Here is a 22,371-nt window from a genome sequence, read left to right on the forward strand (position 1 = left end):
AATTACTATAGCTTAATAGTAAGTCTTGAAATTAGGTAATGTGAGTCCTCCAATTTGGTTTTTTATTCTAAAATTGTTTCAGTAATTTTAGATCCTTTACTACTTATTATACAATTTAGAATCAGATTGTCATTTTGTATAAAAAATAGCCTCCTGGGATTCTGATTGGGATTACATTGAATCTATAGGTCAAATTAAAAGGAACTGATATTGTAATAATAATAAATCTTCTGATCCATGAACTTGGTACAGCTCTGCCTTTATTTGAGATTGTGTTTAATTTTTCTCAGAAATGTTTTGTAATTTGCAGCATACAAATTTTGCATGTATTTTGTTTGACATATCTCTAAATATTTCATGCTTTTTGATGTTACCATATATGGTAACATGCTTTAATTTCAATTTTCATTTGTTTTTGCTAGTACATAAAAATAAAATTGATTTTTATATGTTGACCTTGCATCTTATGACCTTATTAAACTCAGTTGTTAGTCTTACTGGTTTTTTGGTAGATTCTTTGGGATTTTTTACACACATAATTATGTTGTCTGCAAATAAAGATAGCTTTCTTTCTTTCCAATCTGCATACCATTTATATCTTTTTCACTGTTTTGGACCTCCAGTAAAATGTTAGCTAGAAGAAGTGAGAGTAAATATTTTTGCCATATTCCTATATCTATTAAATTTTTTGAAATAATTATTAAAAATCTTTCTACACACACAAAAACCCTCTGTGCTTATTTGGTTTTGCTGTTGAAATTTACCTAACATTTAAGGAAGAAATGAAACCAATTTTACAGAAACTCTTAGTCATTCAGAATTAAGTTGTCTGAGAGTATTTAGTAGATACCTTTTATCAAGCTGAGGAAATTTCCTTCTATTCTTAGTTTGCTGAGCTTTTTAAAAATGATTTTATTAAATCATTTTTCTACGTCTATTGGTATGATCACATGGTTTTTCATTTTCAGGTTATTAATTGACTGATTCATTGATTTTTAAAAAAGAATGTTGAGCCAACCTTACATACCTGGGATAAACACAATTTGATCATAATGTATTATCTTTTTATATATTCTGGATTTGATTTGCTAAAATTTTCCTGAGGATTTTATGTTGCCTTGGTCTGTAATTTTCTTTTCTTATAATATTTTTCTGGTTTTGGTTATCAGGGTAATTCTGACCTTAATAAATGACTTCAGACATGATCATTTCTCTTCTATTTTTTGAAAGTGTTTATGAATAATTGGTTTTATTTCTTCCTTAGGAGTTTAGGAGATTTTACCAATAAAACCATCTGATCTTAGAGTTTCTTTGGGAAAGGTTTTTAACAATGAATTCCGATTCCTTAATAGATATACCCCTATACAGATTATCCATTTCTTCTTAAGTAATCTATGGAAGTTTGTATCTTTTGAGTAATTTATGCATTTCATCTAACTTATCAAATTTATTGGCATCAAGGTCATAATATTATTATCCTCTTAATGTTTATAGGATATGTTGTGATAGCCTCTCTTTCGTTCTTAATATGTTCTCTCTCAGTCAGACTGGAGGTTTATTTATTTTACTGATATTTTGAAAGAACAAGTTTTTGGTTTCATTGATTTTCTCTACTGTTTTCCTGTTTTCTATTTCATTGATTTATGCTTTTATCTTTATTCTTTCTTTCCTTCTACATGCTTTGGGTTGATTTACTCTTTTTCTAGTTACTTAATGTATAGCCTGGAATATTGTTTTGAAACCTTTTTTTCCCCCTAGAATGAGCATTTGATGCTATAAATTTCCCACTGAAATTTGCACTGATAGCTGCATATCACAGATTTTGCTATATTATTTAAAAATTTTTGTTCCATTCAAAATATATTCTGATTTCTCTTATGATTATTTTAATTTAACCCATGAGTTTTTTAAGAAGTATGTAATTTAATTTCTAAATATTAGGGTATTTTCCAAATATCATCTGTTATTTTTTTCTAATATAATTCTCCATGGTAGAGAACATATTTTATGTAATTTCAATCCCTTTACATTTGCTGAGATTTGTTTTATAATCTATAATATGGACTGTCTTGGTGAATAACCTAGGTACACTTGAAAAATATGTATATTCTGCTACTATTTGGAGGAATGTTCTAGAAATGTTCATTATGTCAATTTGTTGTTCAACTCTTCAATATCTTTGCTGGTTCTTGTCTACTTATTCGATTAATTGCTATGAGGGGGTGTTAAAGTCCCCAAATATAGTTGTATATTTGTCTACTTATCCTCTTAATTCTATCATTTTTTTTCTGTATGTATTTTGAAGCTCTACTACTGAATGATATTAAGATTCTAATTTTAATTATCAGGGCAACCACTAAGAAAATAACTGAAAAAATATATGTAGTAAAAAAATAACAAGGGAATTAAAATAATACACTAGTAAAAATTTATTTAACACAAAAGAAGGTGGTAATTGAGAACAGAAGAACAAAAAGGCATATGAAATATTTTAAAAATAGCAAAATGGCACAAATGACACAAAAACAGCAAAATTGCACCAAATGTAAATGGATTAAACACTCCAATCAATAGGCAGATATTGCAGAATACATTTAAAATGATATGACTGTATGTTGTCTGTAAAAGATCCACTTTAGATTCAAAGACACAAATAGATTAAAAGTAAAAAGATTAAAAAGATGTACCATGCAAACAGTAAACAAAAGAGAGCTGGAGTGACTATACTAATATCAGACAAAATGGACATTAAGACAAGAATTGCTACTAGAGGGGAAAAAAAGGACATTTTATAATGATAAAATTGTCAATAATAATAAAATTGTCAGTCTATCAAGAAGATAGATTGTGTCATGTAAGAATCTATTGTAATCATGTGTGTACCTAACAACAGAGTCCCAAAATACATGAAGCAAAACCAGACAAAACTGAAAGGAGAAATAAACAATTCAACAATAACAGTTGAAAAAATCTAATGCCCCACTTCAGTAACAGAACAAGTAGACAGAAGATCAACAAAGAAATAGAAGAGTTGAAAAACAATAAAACCAACTAGTTCTAACAGACATATATAGAATACTTCATCCAATGACAGCAGAAAACACATACTCCTCAAGTGTACATGAAGCATTCTCCAGGATAGACCATGTCTGAGACCATAAAACAAGTCTCAATAAGTTCAAAAGAATTAAAATTATACAATGTATATTCTCTATCCACACTGCAATGACTTTAGAAATAAACAACCAGAGGAAATTTGGGAAATTCACAAATATGTGGCAGTAAAGCAGCGTTCTCTTAAATAAACAATAGATCAAAGAAAACTTACAAAGAAAATTAGGAAATACTTTGAGAGGAATGGAAATGAAACACATCATAAAACTCATGGGATTCAACTAAAGGAACACTTAGAGGGAAATGTATAGTTGAAAATGTCAATATTAAAAAGAAAAAGAAAAATCTCAAACCAATAAACTACCTGAAAAAAACTAGGAAAAGAAGAGAAAACTAAATTTAAACAAACAGAAGAAAAGAAACAATAAAGATTAAAGTGTAAGCAAATAACATGGAGAATAGAAAAGCGATAGAGAAATCAACAAAACCAAAAGTTGTTTCTTTGAAAAGGTCAACAGAATTGATAAACCTCTAACTTCACTGACCAGGAAAAAAAATGAGATAAGACTCAAATTATTAAAATCAGGAATGAAAGAGGAGATACTACTACTGACCTTGTAGGGGAAAAAGGATTATAAGAGATTACCGTAAGCAACCATATGTCAACCAATTAGATCACTTAGATAAAATGGAAAAAAAATCCTAGAAAGACATAAGCTAATGAAACTGAGCGGAGAAGAAATAGAAAATTTGAATAACCCTATTCACTTTGCTTCATAAGTGAATTCTACCAAACATTTAAACTCTTCCAAAAAATAGAAGAGGAGGGAACACTTTCCAACTCATTCCATGAGGACAGTATCACCTTGATAACAAAACCAGACAAAACTTCAAAAGGAAAAAAACAAAAAACTTGGCACAAAAATTCCCCAGGTTAATATTAGAACTGAACCCAGCAACATATAAAACCATGCTCAAGTGGCATTTATCTCAGGACCACAGGTTTGTTTAACATCCAAATGTCAATGTATTAATAGAATAAAGGACAAAAATACCTACCATCTCAATAAATTCAGAAAAAGTATTTGACAAGATCCAACACTGTTTCATGATTAAAAACACTCAACAAACTAGGAATTTTCCTCAACTAGACAAAGAATACCTATGAAAAACCCACAGCTAACATCATACTTAATGGAAAATGACTGATGCTTTCTCCCTAAGAGCAAGAACAAGACAAGGATATCTGCTCTTGTGACTTCTATTCAACATTGTACTGGAGGTTCTAGTCAAGGCAGTTAGTCAAGAAAAAGAAATTAAAAGGTACCCGTATTGGAAAGGAAGAAGAAAAAATATTTCTATTTGCAGATTACATGATCCAGTACATAGAAAATCCTCAAGAATCCACTAAAAACTATTAGAATTAATAAACAGATTTAACAATGTGGCAGTATATACAAGCTCAATATACAAAATTCATTTGCATTGTTATACACTAGCAGTGAACAATCCAAAAATGAAATTAATAATCCCATTTACAACTGCAACTCGGAATCATCAGGGCTTTGACAGTCTATGCACATTTATTTCATTTAAAAAAAGTAAAAGAAAAAGAAATTCCATTTACAATAGCATCAAAAAGAAGAAAATACCTAGAAATAAATTTAACAAAAGGAGTTCAAGACTTTATTCTGAAAACTATAAAACATTGTGGAAAGAAAGTTTTTAAAATGAAAAGACATTCTGTATTGATGAACTTTAAAATTTAATATGCTAAGATGGCAATACTACTCACACTGATCTACAGATTCAATGCAATCCCTATCAAAATTTCAGCTGTCTTCTTTGCAGAAATAGACAAGCTGATCTTAGAATCCATATGGAAGCACAAGAGATCCAGGATAGCTAGGACAATCTTAAAAAAGAAGAACAAAGTTGGGACTTCCCTGGCGGTCCAGTGGTTAAGACTCTGCGCTTCCATTGCAGGGGACATGGGTTAGATCCCTCATCAGGGAAGTAAGATCCCACTTGCCACACAGTGTGGCAAAACAAAACAAAACAAACAAACAAAAACAAAAACAAAAAAAGCCAAAAAAGAACAAAGTTGAAGAACTCACACTGTCCAATTTCCAAACTTACTACAAAGCTGCAGTAGTCAAGACAGTGTGGTACTGGCATAAAGATAGACATAGAAATCAATGGAATACAATTTAGAGTCAAGAGATAGACTCACATTTATGGTCAATTGATTTTCAACAAGGGCAACAAAATCAATGAAGAAAGAATAGGCTTTTCAACAAATAGTCCTAGAACAACTGGATATCCACCTGCAAAAGATAGAAAATTGAATGGTCCAAATGGATTCCTACTTTCCACCATACACAAAAATCAACTCAAAATGGATGATAGACCTAAATATAAGAGGTCTAAACTGTACACCTTTAAAACTATAAAACTAGATAAAATATAAGAATAAATCTTCATGACCTTGGGTTAGATGATAGTTTCTTAGAGATACCACCAAAAGTACAAGCAACAAAAGAAAAAAATAGATAAATTGGACTTCATCAGAATAAAAACTTTTGTGCTTCAAAGGACACTGCCAAGAAAGTGAAAAGACAACCTGTAGATGGAGAGAAAATATTTACAAAACATAAAGCTACCAAGGGACATGCATCTGAATATATAAATAACTCTTACAACTCAACAATAAAAAGACAACCCAATTAAGAAATGAACAGAGTTTGAACAGACATTTTTCCAAAGAAGACACACAAACGCCAATAAGCACACGAAAAGATTTTCAACATCATAAGTCATTAGGGAAATTCAAATAAAAACTGCAATGAGATGTGGCTCACATCCACAGGATAGCTATAATTGTAACAAGTGTTGGTGAGGATGTAGAGAAATTGGAACCTTCATACATTGCTGGTGGGAATGTAAAGTGTTGTAGTCACTTTGGAAAACTGCCCAGCAGTTCCTCAATAGGTTAAACATAGAGTTTCCATATGAGGCTACCATATGAAACTCCTAGATGTATATCCAGGAGAATCAAAAACATATATTCGTACAAAAACTTGTACACAAATGCTCATATCAGCATTTTTCATAGCCATAAATGAAAACAACCTGAAAGTCCATCAACTGATGAATGGATATGCAATATATGGCATATCCATACAATAAAATATGATTTGACAATAAAAAGGAATGAAGTACTGATACATGCTACAACTTGGGTCACCCTGGAAAACATTATGCTAAGTGAAAGAAGCCATTCACAAAAACCACATTTTGTATGATTCTGTTCATATGAAATATCTAGAATAGGCAAACAATAGAGGCATTAAAAAACAAAAAAAACAGTGGTTGCCAGGATCTGGAAGGATGAGGGTTCGGCAGGAACAGGGGATGACTACTAATGCATTCAGGGTTTCTCTTTGATGGAAATGTTCTAAAATTAGATTGCGGTGATGGTTGCACAGCTCTTGAAATATGCTAACAAGCACTGAACTTTACACTACTGATGGGTAAATGATTTAGTGTAGTATGTAAATTATATCTTACTAAAGCAGTTTAAAAAAATATTTTGAGTCATTCTTGATTTCTCTCTTTCTTTCACACTCCATGTCCCATTTTAAGGAAATCCTGTTGGCTACTGTACCTTCAAAATATAACTTGAATCCAACTACCTCTTGACTCTTTCACCTCTCTCATGATGGTTTAAACCACATCATGTCTCATGAACTTCTGCAGTAGCTTCCACGAGTTCTCGTTGCTTTTATCCTTGTCCTCCTACAATCTCAAACAATAGGCAGTGTGATCCTTACAAAATTTAAGTCAGATCATGTCACTTCTCTGCTCAAAGCCACGCAATGATTAACAAAATCTAGCACAGGAAAAACTGTAGGTCAAACTGACCAAGTACGTCAACAGACAAACTATAAGGGAAAGAAAGGGATGGAGGAGACTTGTGGGTTAACAGAGACTTAAAGGAAGTATTAAGATTAAACTATTAATGACTAGAGATGAGATGCAAACTTGGGTGATAAAACACAGAGAAACCAAATGAGTGATTAATAGAAAAGTCAGGATGGTGGTTACATTTGGACAGAGGCAGGGGACTCTGATTGGGACAGAGCCCATGAAAGGGCTTCTGAGGAGACTGACATAATTCCTTGTTGACTTGGAAGGTGGTTAAAAGTGTATAGGCCTCATAATAATTTGTAATAATAAGCTGTACATTTGTTTTCTGTATCTTTTATTTTACAACAAATAGGTTAAAAACACAAACTCTGCAATGGTTCCCCATATCCCTTGATGAAAAGCCAAGTCTTAAAACAGGATTTTTGATTAACACCCTCGACCCCTCCAAGTCTTTGCTCACATCTAACGTTCTCAATGAGGGGTACCTTGTTGACTATTCAATATGGCTATCTCCCTCCCTACCTTAAAATGCTGATCCCTTTAACCTTTTACTTTTTCTGCTTTCCATAATCTACATCATCTTCTATTGTACAATATAGAGTTCACTTAATTATTGTGCCTGTTCACTTAATTTGTGGTCTGTCACCCCAATAGAATGTAAACTCCATGAGAGCAGGAAATTAATCTGTCTTATTCACAAATGTATCTTACAAGATAAGGCAAGGCTAAGGCCAAAACCTGAGTGACCTGACTGGTAAAGCTACAATGAGCCTCTTTTAGATTTAGACAGTGCATACATGCTGCAAAGAAGAATAATGCAAAGGTACCAGCTCCCCGTGATCCTTGTCCCACACTCCAAAAAGGATAACCCTGAAAATAAAGGGGCTTGATGGATACAGTGTGAGCTGTGGGGTACCCTGTCCCTAAGAAGCTGAGTCTAGACTGTAGCCAAGCGGTTTTATATTCTGCAGCTCTAGTCTGAGGAGGGCATGGCAGAAAGCCCCATACCTCATCAGAACCCAGGAAGTGATGAGAAATGGTCTCATGATAGCCTCCCATGGGAGATAGAAAGGTGAAGGGAAATGGCCTCGGAGCAGCTCTTCCCAGCCTTCATATGCTCTTGTGGTCCGGGAGCAGCTGGATAAACTTGGGCATACAGGTGTTATATAAGTGAATGTTATGAATCGTATATTCATATTTTATATTTGAATATAAGATTTTACATTTGCAAAGATTCCTTGGTACACTTGCTTTCTTTCCATCCCCACCTCCTACCCCAATGCTCATGATGGTTTCTCATATCCCTTGATGAAAATGCTTGGTTTTGCATTGCACTGGAGATTTGACTGTTATTATGCTTGGTAAGTTATAGAGATAATAGAACCACCTCATGGAGAATGGAGAAAAGAAAAGGAAAATCACGCTTACCTAACAAGCTCAGCATAGTTGCTGTGAGCACTTTAATATAATTCCTTCTAGTCTTCCCTCCACCTCTCTATATATACGGTAAATAAAAAATATATATATATAAATAATATTCTTTGATGGCCTAATACATGACATATATTAACTCATTAATCCTTACGATAACCCTTCCAGATAAGTACTATCACTACTTCCATTTTAAAAATGAGGAAACAGAAGCACAGAGGTTTAGTAGTTTGATCAAGATCACATACCAAGTCAGAACTGGAATTTGAACCTATGTAGTCAGCTCCCAGTATGTGTTGTGCATTTAACCACTTCTATACCAAATGAACAATTTTACATTCTAGCATGAAGGCTGTCTTAGTCAGTTCAGGCTGTTATAACAAAATGCCACAGACTGGAAGGCTTATAATCAGCAGAAATTTATTACTCACAGTTCTGGGGGCTGGAAGTCCAAGATCAAGGTGCCAGCATGGTTAGGTTCTGGTGAGGATCCTCTTCTAGTTGCAGACTGCTGACTTCTCATTGTATCCTCACATGGCAGAAGAAGACGAGTTAGGTTTCTGGAGTCTCTTTTATAAGGGCACTAATTCCATTCCTAAGGATCCCACCCTCATGACCTAAGCACCTCTCCAAGTCCCCACCTCCTAATACCATCACCATGGGGGTAGGGATTATTACATACAAACTTGGAGAAGGAACACTCTTGAAGGAGGTCATCTAGAGGACGTGACTGCTAGTTGACCTGGGCAATAGGAAGCTCCTCACCTCCTTCCTGTCCTTGGAATGTACATTTTGCCCACTGTTCCTACACTAAGAGCTGTTTTCAAGGACACAGTCTTGAGAGAGCAATGTGGTGCTGAGACCATCTGGACAGTATGGTGACTGAACCCCTTTAAGGCCTCCATATAAACTTTTAAGATTCTGACAAGTGGGTATGAAGATTCACTGTCTTGCAGCCACCCAAGCCAAGCTGTGTATGTAAGTCCCCTTGCTTATTAAACCTGCCCCCTACCGATCTGAAGTGGTCTGCCTCTTTCTTCCATCTCTCCTTGCCCTTCATTTATGGAGGCCAGTTTCAAATTTCACTCAAGAAACTCCTGAGGTTGTGAACCAACAATCACAAATAGACTATAGCAAAGTCAAAACACTTTTCATGTAAAAACATATTCGTAAGTATTCATTTTAATGTCCATCAAGTGACCATATCATAGTTTCCTTAATCATTTCTCCTACTTTGGAAGATTTATGTTGTTTTTAAATTTGCACATTTATAAGCAAGGTGAGATAAATATCTTTGTACACAAAGTCTTTCTGCGGTTAGGATTATTTCCCAGAAGTGTAGATAAAGGTCAAAGGTAAGAACATGTACTTGGCTTTGGATCCCATTACCCAGTGGTTTTCCAAACTGGTCCACTTTATGTCAGTAGCCAGCAACTTCCTGACTCAGCCCTGGATGTTCTGATCCACTGTGAGCTGGATGGTTCCCAGGAATCTCTATTTTTACCAACCCTCCTGGTGATTCTGATGTTGTTCAATTTTGGAAATGTTTGACTTATCCAAGTGTCTTCCTTTTCCATGCAAACGTTCTAGGATTTTGGATGAGTTAACTCTTTGCCAACACCTTCAGGAACAAATCCATGATAGTACCTCCAATTAAATAGAAGTGGTTGCAAACATTAATTCATTCAACAAATTCAATGAACATATATGGATGTTGATTGAGGTGCCAGACATATAGTAATATACAAGACAAAGTTCCCACTTTCCTGGGGATTACGTTAGGGTATGATTTGGCAGACGGTATATAAGAAAACAAATAAGTTTAAAAAAAAAATAAAAGATGATTTCAGAGAGTGATTTATGTTGTAAAAGTACCAAAATGGAATCCTGTGATAGGGAGTGACGTAGAGGTGCCGGAGGGGTCACTTTACACAGGATGGTCAGAGGTGACACTGTGCAAAGAAGGATGAGTAAGTAGATCTGCCAGAAAGTATTCCAAGCAGAAGAAACTGCAAACTTGGAATGTTTGAGCAGCAGAAGAAAGAAGCCAGCAGGGGTGGAATGTGGCTGGTGAGAGGAAGAGTGGAGAGGAGAGGAGAGGAGAGGGAGGCAGGGACCAGATGATGCAGGGCTGGGAGGCCTCGGCAAGGAATGACTGTGGTTACATTTGGGACATCACTGCGGGGATTGAAGCAGGGGAATGACATGCTGTGATGCACACGCTTAAAAAAAAATCACTCCAGTTCCTGTGTGTAGAGGGAGTGGAGAGGGCCAGGGGAGCAACTGAGAGACTTGTTAAGAAGCTCCTGCAATTCCCGGCAAGAGATGATGGCGAGTTGGCCTAGAGTAATGGTAATAGAGATGCAGAGAAGTGAACAGATGACAGCTGTATCTGGAGGTGGAGGGGTGGGAACACCCCACAGAGGCGCTTAGTTAAGAGCAAACAGTAAAGGTAACCCCTCAAGGAATGAACTGAAGTAGAGGGTCTTGGATTCTATTCTAGCGCTCTCATCAGCCCACCTTGTGACCTTGAACTAGTCACTTTATCACTCCTAGCCTCCCTTTCCAGGGTTGAAATAAACATGTAAGATCATTTCTAGTCCCAACATTTTCTTATCGATTTTTTGATGTAATATCCTCTACCTAGTTTACTCAACAAATATTTAGTAAATGCTTACTAAGTACCAACACTGTACAGGCATACCGTGTTTTATTGTGCTTCACTTTATTGCACTTTACAGATACTGTGCTTTTTTACCAACTGAAGGTTTGTGGCAACTCTGTGTCAAGCAAGTCTATCAGCACCATTTTTCTAACAGCATTTGCTCACTTTGTGTCCCCGTGTCACATTTTGGTCATTCTCACAGTATTTCAAACTTTTTAATTATTATCGTATTTGTTATGGTCATCTGTGATCAGTGATTTTTAATGTTTCTACTATAACTTGCTGAAGGCTCAGATGATGGTTAGCATTTTTTGGAGATGAAGTATTTTTAAATTAAGGTATGTACATTGCTTTCCTTAGACATAATGTTATATTGCACAGTTAATAGACCGCAGTATAGTATAAACAGAACTTTCACATGCACTGGGGAACCAAAAATTTCATGTGGCTCACTTTGTTGTGATACTTGCTTTATCGCGGTGGTCTAGACCTCAACCTGCAATATCTCTGAGTATTCCTATACTGCGTATTGATGGATCCATCAGACACTCATCTCCTCTGTGGAGCTGACAGCTTCGGAGAAGTGACTGATATTAAACATATAACTGTACAAGGGATTATTTAAATAGCTACTGTGATAAGAGCTACTATGGAGAATCACAGGGGATATAGGCCTGACTGGAGGTTATAGAAAAGCTTCCCTGAAGAAGGGGTGTTTCGGCTGTGGTGCCTGGTGAGGACATGGTCTGTTTAAGACAAATCAAAACCCTCATAGGCTGTGTGTTGTGAACTTTGACCCTGCAAGCCCAGCCACCTTTAGAGTCAGCTACTTGTGAGACCGAAGTGACTCCAGCCCAGGCCTGCTGCAAGGGGCCACGTGGTCCCGGGGACATTCTCTCCTGAGGTCAGCCAGTTCTAGTTTGATAAAGCCAAACATTTTTCCTAGAATTGAATGTCATCGGGAGGCATATTCTGTGACCTGATGTCATGATACCGCTGAGCGAAGGAGGCATTTGGCAACACACCGGGTACCTTGGTCTCTTTCTCTGCCTCCACAGAGGGCTCTGGGACAGAATGCCAATTGCTGAGCCTCTTGGGGCCAGATCTGGCCTGTCCATTTGGAAAACAGGCACAATCCCCATTTTCAATTTTGAGGAGTATATCAAGAATGCGTTTCTCCAGTACAAGATAGAGAAAAGTGTTCAAGCTGCTCTGGTCTTTCTGAGAGTGCCTGATTACTCTAGGGCTCCAGCCAAGCCCTTCTTCCCACCCAACCATCACACGAAGACACTGAAACACAACCTTCCCTGGGCACGAGTTTCCAGGATCTTGGGACTGATGTCTGCCTTAGCAGCACGAGCCAGAGAATGATTACATTGTTTTCTTCCTCTTTGGAGGATTCCAGACAAACTCTCACTCTATGTGAGATCACCCACTGGCCGGCTCCAGGGTATTAGCAAGCCTGGCGACACTGCAGATGGAAAAGAAACCCTTTTTCAGAGGCTGGAGAGCCTAAGAGGAGGACAGCTGTGGCTCTGTCTCCAGGGCCCTGTCCCAGGGTACCAAGAACAGCCCACAGCCCATAAAGAGCATGCCCTGTTCACCAACTGGTTTTCTAATCAGGAATGCTGAGAGCACTTTAAAAATCCATCTCTATGGAATATTTCCATACCTCTGACTAAGAGCCCATAGCAAGGCAATGCGGTACGATGACTAGGTGAACAGATTCTGCGGCCAGGTTGCTTGGGTTCAAATTTTAAACCTTGTGACTTCAGACAAATCATCCTCTAAGCTTTACTTTCCATATGTTTATATGGAACTGGTAAAAGCACACCTATCATAGGTTGTTGGTGTTTTAATTGAGATAAAATTAACTTCTTATATTACTTTCAAGGATACCTATCACAGGTTTTTAATTTGAAGAAATAAATGAACCGATGTAGGTAATGGATATGCGCAGGGTCTGAGTTCCATCACTAATGTCATGTTTCCTGTCTTTGCTGTCAGCCGCTGGGGGATGGTCTAGTCGCTAGCTACTGAGCACAGGTGGCCACATAGTCATTGGAAAGGTTTACAGATGGGAAGCAGGAGATCTGTCACCAATTCTCCCATTGACCTTGGCCAAGACACCACATCTGAAGAGGAAAAGAATGAAAGAAAAAGGACTCTAAGATTCTAATTAGCACTTTATCATTCTCTAAGAGGGCTCACATCGGTCAATCGGAAGAAGGTAAAAGTTCCAAATTAGTGGCGTGATTTTTTTTAGGGCTTCCTTTTCCCTTTCAGCAGCTTCATCCCACAGGACATTCCCACTACCCCATGCTTCCCCAGCTGCTCCTGGTAGGAGGAGCCCACCTGCCCGTGGCAGAATGTTCTCTACTGAACATTAGCGCTACAGGTGGCTCTGGAGACCATCTGTCCTGGCTTTCTCTTCGCAGGTGAGGAAACCGAGGTCCAAAGCCATGAAGGGATGGACCTACCATCCTACAACTACGGGGCCCAGAGCCCGGACTGGAACCCACTCTACATTTGCCACTCCCCCTGCTTCTCCTCTTCCACCCAAGTGCGTTAACAGGGCCACGAGGAAGGAGTGACGCCTGGCTCCTCATGTGAGGAGACTTGCTGGGAATGCAATAACCTCCATAGAGGCCAAAGCACAAGAATCGGGAGGCCTGTCTTGCCTCGAACTGGATGGGCCAAGCTGGATGTGTGTTTTGAGTCAACTACCTAATTCTTCTGCGTCTTTTTGCTCACGTCAACTCCAGTTGCTCGTCAAGCATGGCTTTCCCCTACCTAACCAATCATTATACAAAAAGGCCCTAAGGGGATCGAACCTTGTTTCAGATATGAAGTCGCTCAAAGGGGTTATTCAGCCCCTGACTCCTGAGGGAATCCATTTGAAGCTTTAAGCCCTGTTCCCAGGATATCGTACTCAGCTTTGGAGCTTTCTCTTCCAGTGAGTGAACAAAGCCCATTTAGAAACCCAAGACCTACCCCCCGCCAGCCCTTAGGGTCCAGGCCCAGCTCCTGGATTTGTGCAGCCGGGAGAGGAAAACGCCTGCAGCCGGCTTGAATGGGCCCATTATGCACAGCCAATTCCACAGCAGAACACTGTGTCTCTGAGGGCCCAGCAGCAACTGGTCCTACCTGTTTAGAGTCAGTACATTCTGTTTGCTGGAGGGATGAAGGGAGCGCAGCACATACCACCTCTCACCATCATAAAGGCCATTTCGGGTTAAAGATTACCACGTACAGTAGTACTGTAGTCAGACTCTGCACACATCGAGCGCCCTTCCCAGGGAGGCCGGCGGGCAGTGCATAAAGGGGGTCATTGTGTGCACCGGGTGAGGGAGGGAGAGGCGCCTACCGGTGCCAAGTATGGTCTCATAGCTCATACACTCGGGAGGGGGAGGTTGGGACACTGTGCGCGTATGTTCTCATTTTATAAGACAATCTATTTACATCCACTATTGACACTGGGGTGCTGTTACTGAAGCTGGAAGTTGTGTCATTCAATAAAATACCCTATCAGACTAACCCGACAGTACAGTACCTCAACGAGATGTCACACACACAAAGTTCCCACCTTTGGCCAGAACTGGCTCTTTTGTAGCCAGAGCCATCCTCCGCCTGCTGGGGGGCCGCGTGGACCTGCCTGCAGACTGACAGCTGGGGGTTGTTTCTTACCAGCTGAATGACTGAAGTTGATGGCTCTCAGGCCCCGACCAGCCTCTGCTGTCTGCCAGAGAGAGAACAAGAATGTTCCCCTCCCGAGGTCTCAATTTACAGGCTTTTCACACTGACAATTAGGCAAGGTTTGCCACCTGCACTCCTCGTTGGAGGTCCCTCCCAAGAGAGTCCTGACATCACCTTGAGTCAGCCCAGCTGTGACTCCACCTGTTTCCACTGCCGCCTCCAGAAAGAGGGGATTGCTTTGGGGCTGGAAGGCTGTAACCTTGGCCAACTTTGTGGGTCAGCAAAACCAGATGCATGATTTGGCAAGGTCAAGGAGATCCTCCTCTCCTAGGAAAAAAAAAATTCCCCAGTGCCTAAAATTCCATCTTCAGTGCACAATTACTTTGTGTCAAACATTGTCCTCTGTTGCAATTCTCACTTCAAATCCAAGGCACCCTGGGAGAATAGGAATAGAAATGTTTAGCATTGAAGTACATTTGTCAGACTGGGAAAGGTAGCGTGAAAATCTTGGGTGTTGGAGGAGGTGGGAGCTGTGCTGAAAACACGGGAAGGGAATCCAAGGAGCTTTGAAACAGGTAGAGTTCCAAGGAGGAATTGAGGCCTATAAAGCACAATGAGAATATTTCCTGAGTGGTCAGAGTTACAGATTCTTGTTTCTCCTTCCCCCTTAAAAACCTAAAACAAAAACAAAAACATAGGCTTTCATGCCTAGGAATTCATAGTGACTGTAGTGGACACTGTTGTCTGCCCATTCAGCAAACAACATTCCCCTTTCTTTTGGGAACCTTTCCTTCTGTACTTTACGTCCATGTGCTTCAGGTGAAGCTGATTTCACCACCAGGCTATAGGCATCATCTAGGCCTGGTCCATCAGATCACTGCATCCCACAGGCCCACTGGCCACAGTCACTGTTACATGGATAGGCAGGCATGTAGCGTGAGCTAAGCCAGTCAAGCTCAAACGTAGGACTTTGGATGAAACTATTGGAAAAGGGGACCTTCCTTTTTGCTGGTGGGGCTAAGCTGATCAAATGTGGGCCTAGACCAGCTAGTGGTCTTCTAATCATGGCATGTAAAGAGCCTGCCTGGGAGTGAAACCAATTCAGAAGAGTACAGAATTAAAACTTTCAGAGAGCCATATTCCTTATGATAGCATTCAAATTCCTAGATCCAACTATACTTGCAGCCAGCATAACCTCAGATGTTTTACTTACATGAGCCAAAAAATGTTCCCCTCTTCCTTGAGCCAGTTTGTCTCTGATGCAACAGAACAAGTTCTCAGTATTATACTGACTCTATATAATACAGTTCACAATGGTTCATGTCCCCAGCAGCTGGCAGCATTCTTCTCTACCTGATTCTTCCACATTCCAGGGAACCTGGCTCAAACTGGGTCTCAGTGTACCTATCAGCTAACTGGGGATATTAATGGGGCAGATAGAAAGGAGGAAAATAGAATTACTGATATGGAAGAACTTTGCTCTCCTTGGAAGAAATATACTATAGAAATCCAAAGTCTTATGTTGACAAAGGTAGACCTCACATTTTGGCCGTAGAACTCTGGAGCTTTGCCACTCAAAGTGAGGTCCCTGGACCAGCAGCGGGCATCACCTGGAACTTGTTAGAACTGCAGAAACTCATCTTTATTCCACACCCACAAATCAGCATCTGCATTTTTATAAGGGCCTCAAGTGATTTGTGTACACATGAAAGATAGGGAAACACTGCTCACAAGACCCCGGGAGGATAGGGCCCCAAGAACACTTCTGTCTATTTTATATACTGGGGTACCATGCATGATCTCAGTTAAAAGTAGGTTCCCTTGCTGTCAAATAGTTTGAAAATACTTATCACTTCAATCTCCACATTTCACAGGGGGATAAACTAAGGCTGAGAAAGAATGAATGACCTATCTAGGATGAGAATCAGCTGCTCAGTCTGGATGAAAAGTAGGTATTCTGAACTTTGTGACCTTAGGTAAATGTTTCTTAGATATGACACCAAAAGCATGATCCATTAAAATCTTTTGATAAATTGGACTATGTCCAAATTTAAAACTTCTGTTCTTCAAAAGATACTGTTAAAAAAATAAAAAGACAAGCCATAGTCTGGTAGAAAATGTTTGCAAAACACATATTTGATAAAGGACTTTTATCCTCTCAAACTCAAAAATAAAAAAACAAACAACCCAATTAAAAATGGGGAAAATATTTGCAGATAGTTCACAAAAAAGTTATACAGATGGCAAATGACCACACAAAAAGATGCTCAACATCTTTAGTTATTAGGAAAACGTAAATAAAACCACAATGAGATACCTGTACATAGTTACTATTGGCAAAAACAAAAAACAGACCAAGTGCAGTGAGGAGGATGTGAAACACCTAAAATGTTCATATATTTCTGGCAAGAGCACAAAAATGGAACAGTCACTTTGGAAACAATTTGGTGGTTTCATACAAATGTAAACATCTACTTACCATGTGACCCAGGAGCCCCACCCTTAGGTATTTACCCAAGAGAAATGCAAAAAGTGTTATATGTGAATATTTATGGAGGCTTTAGTCACAATACCTAAAACCTGGAAATAACCTAAATATCCTTCCACTGGTAAATGGATAAATAAAATTGTGGTATATCCATAAAACGAATCCTCCTCGGCAATAAAAAAAGGATGAAAAAAAAAGGAATGTGGATGAATCTCAAAAGCACTGTACTGAATGAAGCTAGACTCAAAAGGCTACATGCTGTATGATCTCACATAACATTCTGAAAAAAAGCAAAACTATAGGCACAAAAATCGGATCAGTGCCTGCCAGGGGCTGAAGTAGGGGGAGGTAGTAGACCATAAAGGGGCTGTATTAGTTTGCTAGGGCTGCTCTAATAAAGTGCCACAAACTGGGTGGCTTAAACGATAGAAATTTATTATCTTACGGTTCTCAGATTCTGAAATCAAAGTGTTGGCAGTGTTGGTTCCTGCTGAGGGCTGTGAGGGAAGGATCTGCTCCAGGCCCCTCTCCTTGACTTGCAGGTGGCCACTTTCATGTTCACATGCTGTTCTGTGTGTGTGTGTGTGTCCAAATTTCCCCTTTTTACAAGGACACCAGTAATATTGTATTAGGGCCCACTCTAATGGACCTCATTTTGATTTGATTTCCTCTGTAAAGACTCTATCTCCAAATAAGGCCATATTCTAAGGTACTGAGGGTTAGGAGTTCACCAGAGGAATTTTGGAGGCACACAATTCAACCCAAAAAAAGGGGCACAAGGAAACTTCTTGGGGCTACAGAACTGTTCTACACCTTAATTGTGGTGGTAGGCCCATATATGTACGCATTCGTCAAAACTCAAAAAACTATACACTAAGAAGGGTGCATTTTACCGCATGTAGCATAATTTCTAAACACTAAAAAATGTAGCACGTCTCCTAAATTTTTCATCAAAAGATTATTATCTTCCCAATCTACTGCGCTCTCCTGACTATACCGTGTGTTCCAGCCATCTGTGAAGGTAAGGGATTGTTTCTCAGAACCCCAAGTAGCTCACAGTTTCACAGAAAGAGCTATTTTTCCACTGTGTGAATTAATCTAAAGTAACATTCCACCAAAGCATGAAGATTCCATCTCATCAAATGGCACGTTTAATGAATTGCCCTTCTTGAGGGGGACGAAGTAATGCAAATGGAGTGCCAGCTGGGACAATCTGGTCTGGGACCTGCCGAGGTCAGCTGGAGCTGGGCTCCACTCCCAACAGGTAGAAGCTCCACATTTTGCCCACAAGCCTCTGGTGTCTCACCTGAGGCCGCTCAGAGGACACCTGCAAGAGAGGGAGACAGGAGATCAAAGAGCCTGCCAGCTACACTCAGATACACAGGAAAGAACTCAGGAGGTGACCTCATCTTCATGGGAGGGGAATGGGTGCGTGGACCTTCTCACACACTTCATCTGAGCTGGGGCGGGCAGGCGGGTTAGATATGTACAGACGTTACTTCACAACGGAGGAAAAATGTTCAAAGGGGCCAGAGATAGCAAACCTTGGAGCCCTCCCCCGCCCCCGGTTCCCTGGCAACTTCTCCTGCCCCTCTGCTTTCTTATCTGTCTTATTCTGCCACCGTCTGACTTTGAGCCATCCTGCAGGTCACTGACCGTACCTGCTCAGGCCAAATGGAATTGCTTGACCAGTAGTGGAAGCAGGAAGTCTTTGTTCCTTCCTCTTTTTCCCTGTGTGTGTGTGTGTGTGCGTACAACCTAAGTCAAGGTATACAGGGATGACTGAAGAAGAGGAACCACATTTCTGGAAGGATCCAGAATGTGCCACAGCATATGCTGATTCCCCAGCCCCCAGCTTTCAGAAAAGGTGTTTTCTTTGTAGACAGTGCCTTCTGAACATTCCCACTTCATCCGTCTGCAGGGGAGGGTGTGGCAGAGGCCCACTGCAGCCAACAGGGAGCCAATGGGAAAAAAGGGAGCTCAGAGCAAATCTTCTCCAGGGGCTTGATGGGAACATCCCCCAGACATGGCTCAGTGCGGGTAAGGAGCGTGGAGCCCCACGGCAGTGCGTGGGGAGGTGGGGGGCACGGGGGGCTGCTGTTGGCAAGTTGGCAGCAGCCGGGCCAGCCTCTGAGGAGTATGACAGCACGGCTTGTTTCCAGTTACCTGTCAGAAGTGAGTTCACGGTTGTGTTAACCTTCTCAGCCTTCACATTTTTGCGGACGCTCTGTCTAGCTTTTATTTAGTCTGGCCCTGCTGTTTCATCTCTTTGTGTTTTTATTTCAGGTACTTTTTTTCAATCTCCTAAATTTTATTTTTCCTAATTTTATTTCCTAAACTGAAACCAAAAAGCCTTCCATTTCCATGGCCTTAGTTTTCCTGTCTGTAAAATGGGGCTAGAGGAAGGGTCCTTCTGAAGGGTCAGTTCTGTGTCCAAAGAGCGGAGATTTGGACTCAGTAGGTCTGGATTTCCAAGGTTTTATCTCCCACACATTTATAAAGACTACAAGAAACTAACACAACATTGTAAAGCAATTATACTCCAATAAAGATGCTAAAAAAAAAAGGAAAGAAAGAAAGGAAATCAGCTGAAAAAAAAAAGTCTCTTTGGCAAAGGATTACCTTGAGCTGGTTAGTTTTTATTTGTTTGTTTGTTTATAATTTAAATTTATTTATTTATTTATTATTTATTTTTGGCTGTGTTGGGTCTTCGTTTCTGTGCAAGGGCTTTCTCTAGTTGCGGCAAGCGGGGGCCACTCTTCATCGCAGTGCGTGGGCCTCTCACTATCGCGGCCTCTCTTGTTGCGGAGCACAGGCTCCAGACGCGCAGGCTCAGTAATTGTGGCTCACGGGCCTACTTGCTCCGTGGCATGTGGGATCTTCCCAGACCAGGGCTCGAACCCATGTCCCCTGCATTGGCAGGCAGATTCTCAACCACTGCGCCACCAGGGAAGCCCAAGCTGGTTAGTTTTAAGAAATTGCAGACACAGGAGAAGCTCTGAAAACCAAGCAGAAGTTACCATTTTGTGAAAGACATTTCCAAGTGAACTCTCCATTTGTAAGGGTGTATCCATCCCTCTCTGCACCAGGAAGAGGAGGGTGACTCTAAATCCCTAGAAACTCTTATCTTTGGGGAAGGCAAGGCTTTAAGAACTCTGAATAACAACCTTACCCTTGTTTACTTTGCTTTTCCTGGTCACCTCCCGTAATTGACTCCGCCGCCCCAAACATCTTCTTTTGTCTTTAGCTGAAGATGGTATTTAAGGTGATGGCTTGGGCCATTCGGGGGAGTTACTCAGTTTTCCTGGGTACCTCTTACGTATACAGAAGGTATACATGTTATTGTACTTGTGCTTGTTTTTCTCCTGTTAATCTGTCTTTTTATTACAGGGGTGTCTCAGCCAAGAACCTAGAATGGTAAAGAGAAAATTATTCTTTTTCCCCTACATTCTTCTTCCCCCATCTTTTCTTTAATCTCACAACCACCCTGGGAGGCAGGTGCTACAATTATCCCCATTTCACAGGTGAAGCTGAGGCACAAATAGGTTGAGTAACTTGCCCAATTTCCCATGACCAGTTAGTGGTGGAGCCAGTACTCAAATGAGGTCTGTCTGGTCCATCCTATTTCCCAACTATGCTGTAGCACCAAAAGAAGCACTAGGGTGAGGACAGGGGGAAATTGTGTGGCTGATATTAGAGGCATCTTGTAAACTTTACCCACAGCAAAAACAAGAATCTAAGGTAGGGGAACATTCTCAATTTTTTTTTTTTTTTTTAATAATCAACCTTCTCTTCTTTTTTCTGATTATTTATGCTATTAGTCAATAAGTGCAATTCTCTAAATATGCAGATACAAGACAAGTAACTCTTTTTTTTTTAACATCTTTATTGGAGTATAATTGTTTTACAATGGTGTTAGTTTCTGCTTTATAACAAAGTGAATCAATTATACATATACATATGTTCCCATATCTCTTCCCTCTTGCATCTCCCTCCCTCCCGCCCTCCCTAGACAAGTAACTCTTACATGAAATTTTGTATACGCACACCCAAATATGTAAAAATATGGAGAATAAAATAAGCTAGTTGATCGCTCATAACCTGTGCTCTATTTTTGAGTAAAAAATAAGTTTGAAAATACTGCCCCTGCTGTGTTTAGCTCTTCACTTTCAAACACTGATTTAGCACTTTGCATTGCCCCGGGCAAAGAGAAACTCCTTAATAAATCGGAGGCAGAGCTTCTTCCAGCCTCCTTCCCGTCCACCACCAAGGACCTGAGTTATCCACATTCTGGAAAGAAATGAGGCAGAGCCAGCAGAGAGGCCCAAGTTAGCAACGTGCTGGGCTCTGCTGGGCTCACAGATCCATGACGCCAGGGAGCCCTGTGGTGGTGGGTGGGAGATCTGTTACGTAACTGAGCAGTAAGAATCAGGGCCTATCACAGGCAGGGCCCAGCCCAAGATACAAGATGGATACATCTAGCATCACAGCCTGGCCAGCCTTTCCTTGGAGGTGCCTGTCCATCTCCCTACCAGGCACTCTTCTCACCTCCAGGCACTTTTACTAACTAACCCGTAAGGCCATCCTCCCTATCAACTAATTTCTGCTAAGATGTTTATCTGTGAATTGGTTTGTTGAACTAGCTACCTGACAGTATTTGAATTTTAGTAGAGGATTTCTGCAGACCCCAAAGAATTAATCACCGAATTACAGTCTCTAAGAGGGGAAGGGATTGAGCCATCAGCTAATCCAGGGTTACAGATTCGCATGTCTCCAGGGGCAGGCAGTAAATGCAGATGTCGGAAGCAGGCACAGGACAGTAGGGAGTGGTGGAAGATTGTGGCAGAATGGAGAGCCATGTCCTATCTAAGGGCTTTCAAATTCCAGCTCTTAAAAACATTCTTCAGGCAAAATACAGAAATACAAACAAAGCAAAACAAAAACACCTATACCCTAAATGCAACGTGGTATTCTTGCTTAGATCCTAAGACAGCAAAAGGACGTTAGTGGAAAAACCAGTTACATGCAAATAAAGTCTGTAGTTTAG

The 22,371-nt window shown here is 39.9% G+C and overlaps 1 protein-coding gene and 1 long non-coding RNA gene across 12 annotated transcripts in view; one reads left to right on the top strand and one right to left on the bottom strand.

The window, feature by feature from the left end:
• The window catches only part of LOC309636896, a 47,784-nt gene that overhangs the window by 13,235 nt on the left and 12,178 nt on the right, over positions 1-22,371 (bottom strand). The window contains exons 2-3 of one of the 2 annotated variants that reach the window (XR_014250287.1): positions 19,947-20,322; positions 17,201-18,651 (exon numbers count right to left, since the gene is read on the bottom strand). This is a non-coding gene — a long non-coding RNA (uncharacterized lncRNA). Of the gene's footprint in view, positions 1-8,906; positions 9,005-17,200; positions 18,652-19,946; positions 20,323-22,371 lie in introns of those variants that run through there. The other variant, XR_014250286.1, reaches the window with a different exon arrangement.
• LOC309636876 (uncharacterized protein) overlaps positions 18,664-22,371 on the top strand; it is a 47,597-nt gene continuing 43,889 nt past the window's right edge. For 9 of the 10 annotated variants that reach the window (XR_014250251.1, XR_014250252.1, XR_014250253.1 and 6 more), the window contains exon 1: positions 18,664-19,499. Coding sequence is in view for 7 of the 10 variants with exons in the window: in XM_082410610.1 (XP_082266736.1) it covers positions 19,332-19,499 (168 nt within the window). In the remaining 3 variants the exon portion in view is untranslated. The remainder of the gene's footprint in view (positions 19,500-22,371) is intronic. The other variant, XM_082410609.1, reaches the window with a different exon arrangement.

The sequence above is a fragment of the Balaenoptera physalus genome (assembly GCF_965194825.1).
Source record: "Balaenoptera physalus genome assembly, chromosome: 10".
In the NCBI taxonomy this organism is placed as follows: Eukaryota; Metazoa; Chordata; class Mammalia; order Artiodactyla; family Balaenopteridae; genus Balaenoptera; species Balaenoptera physalus.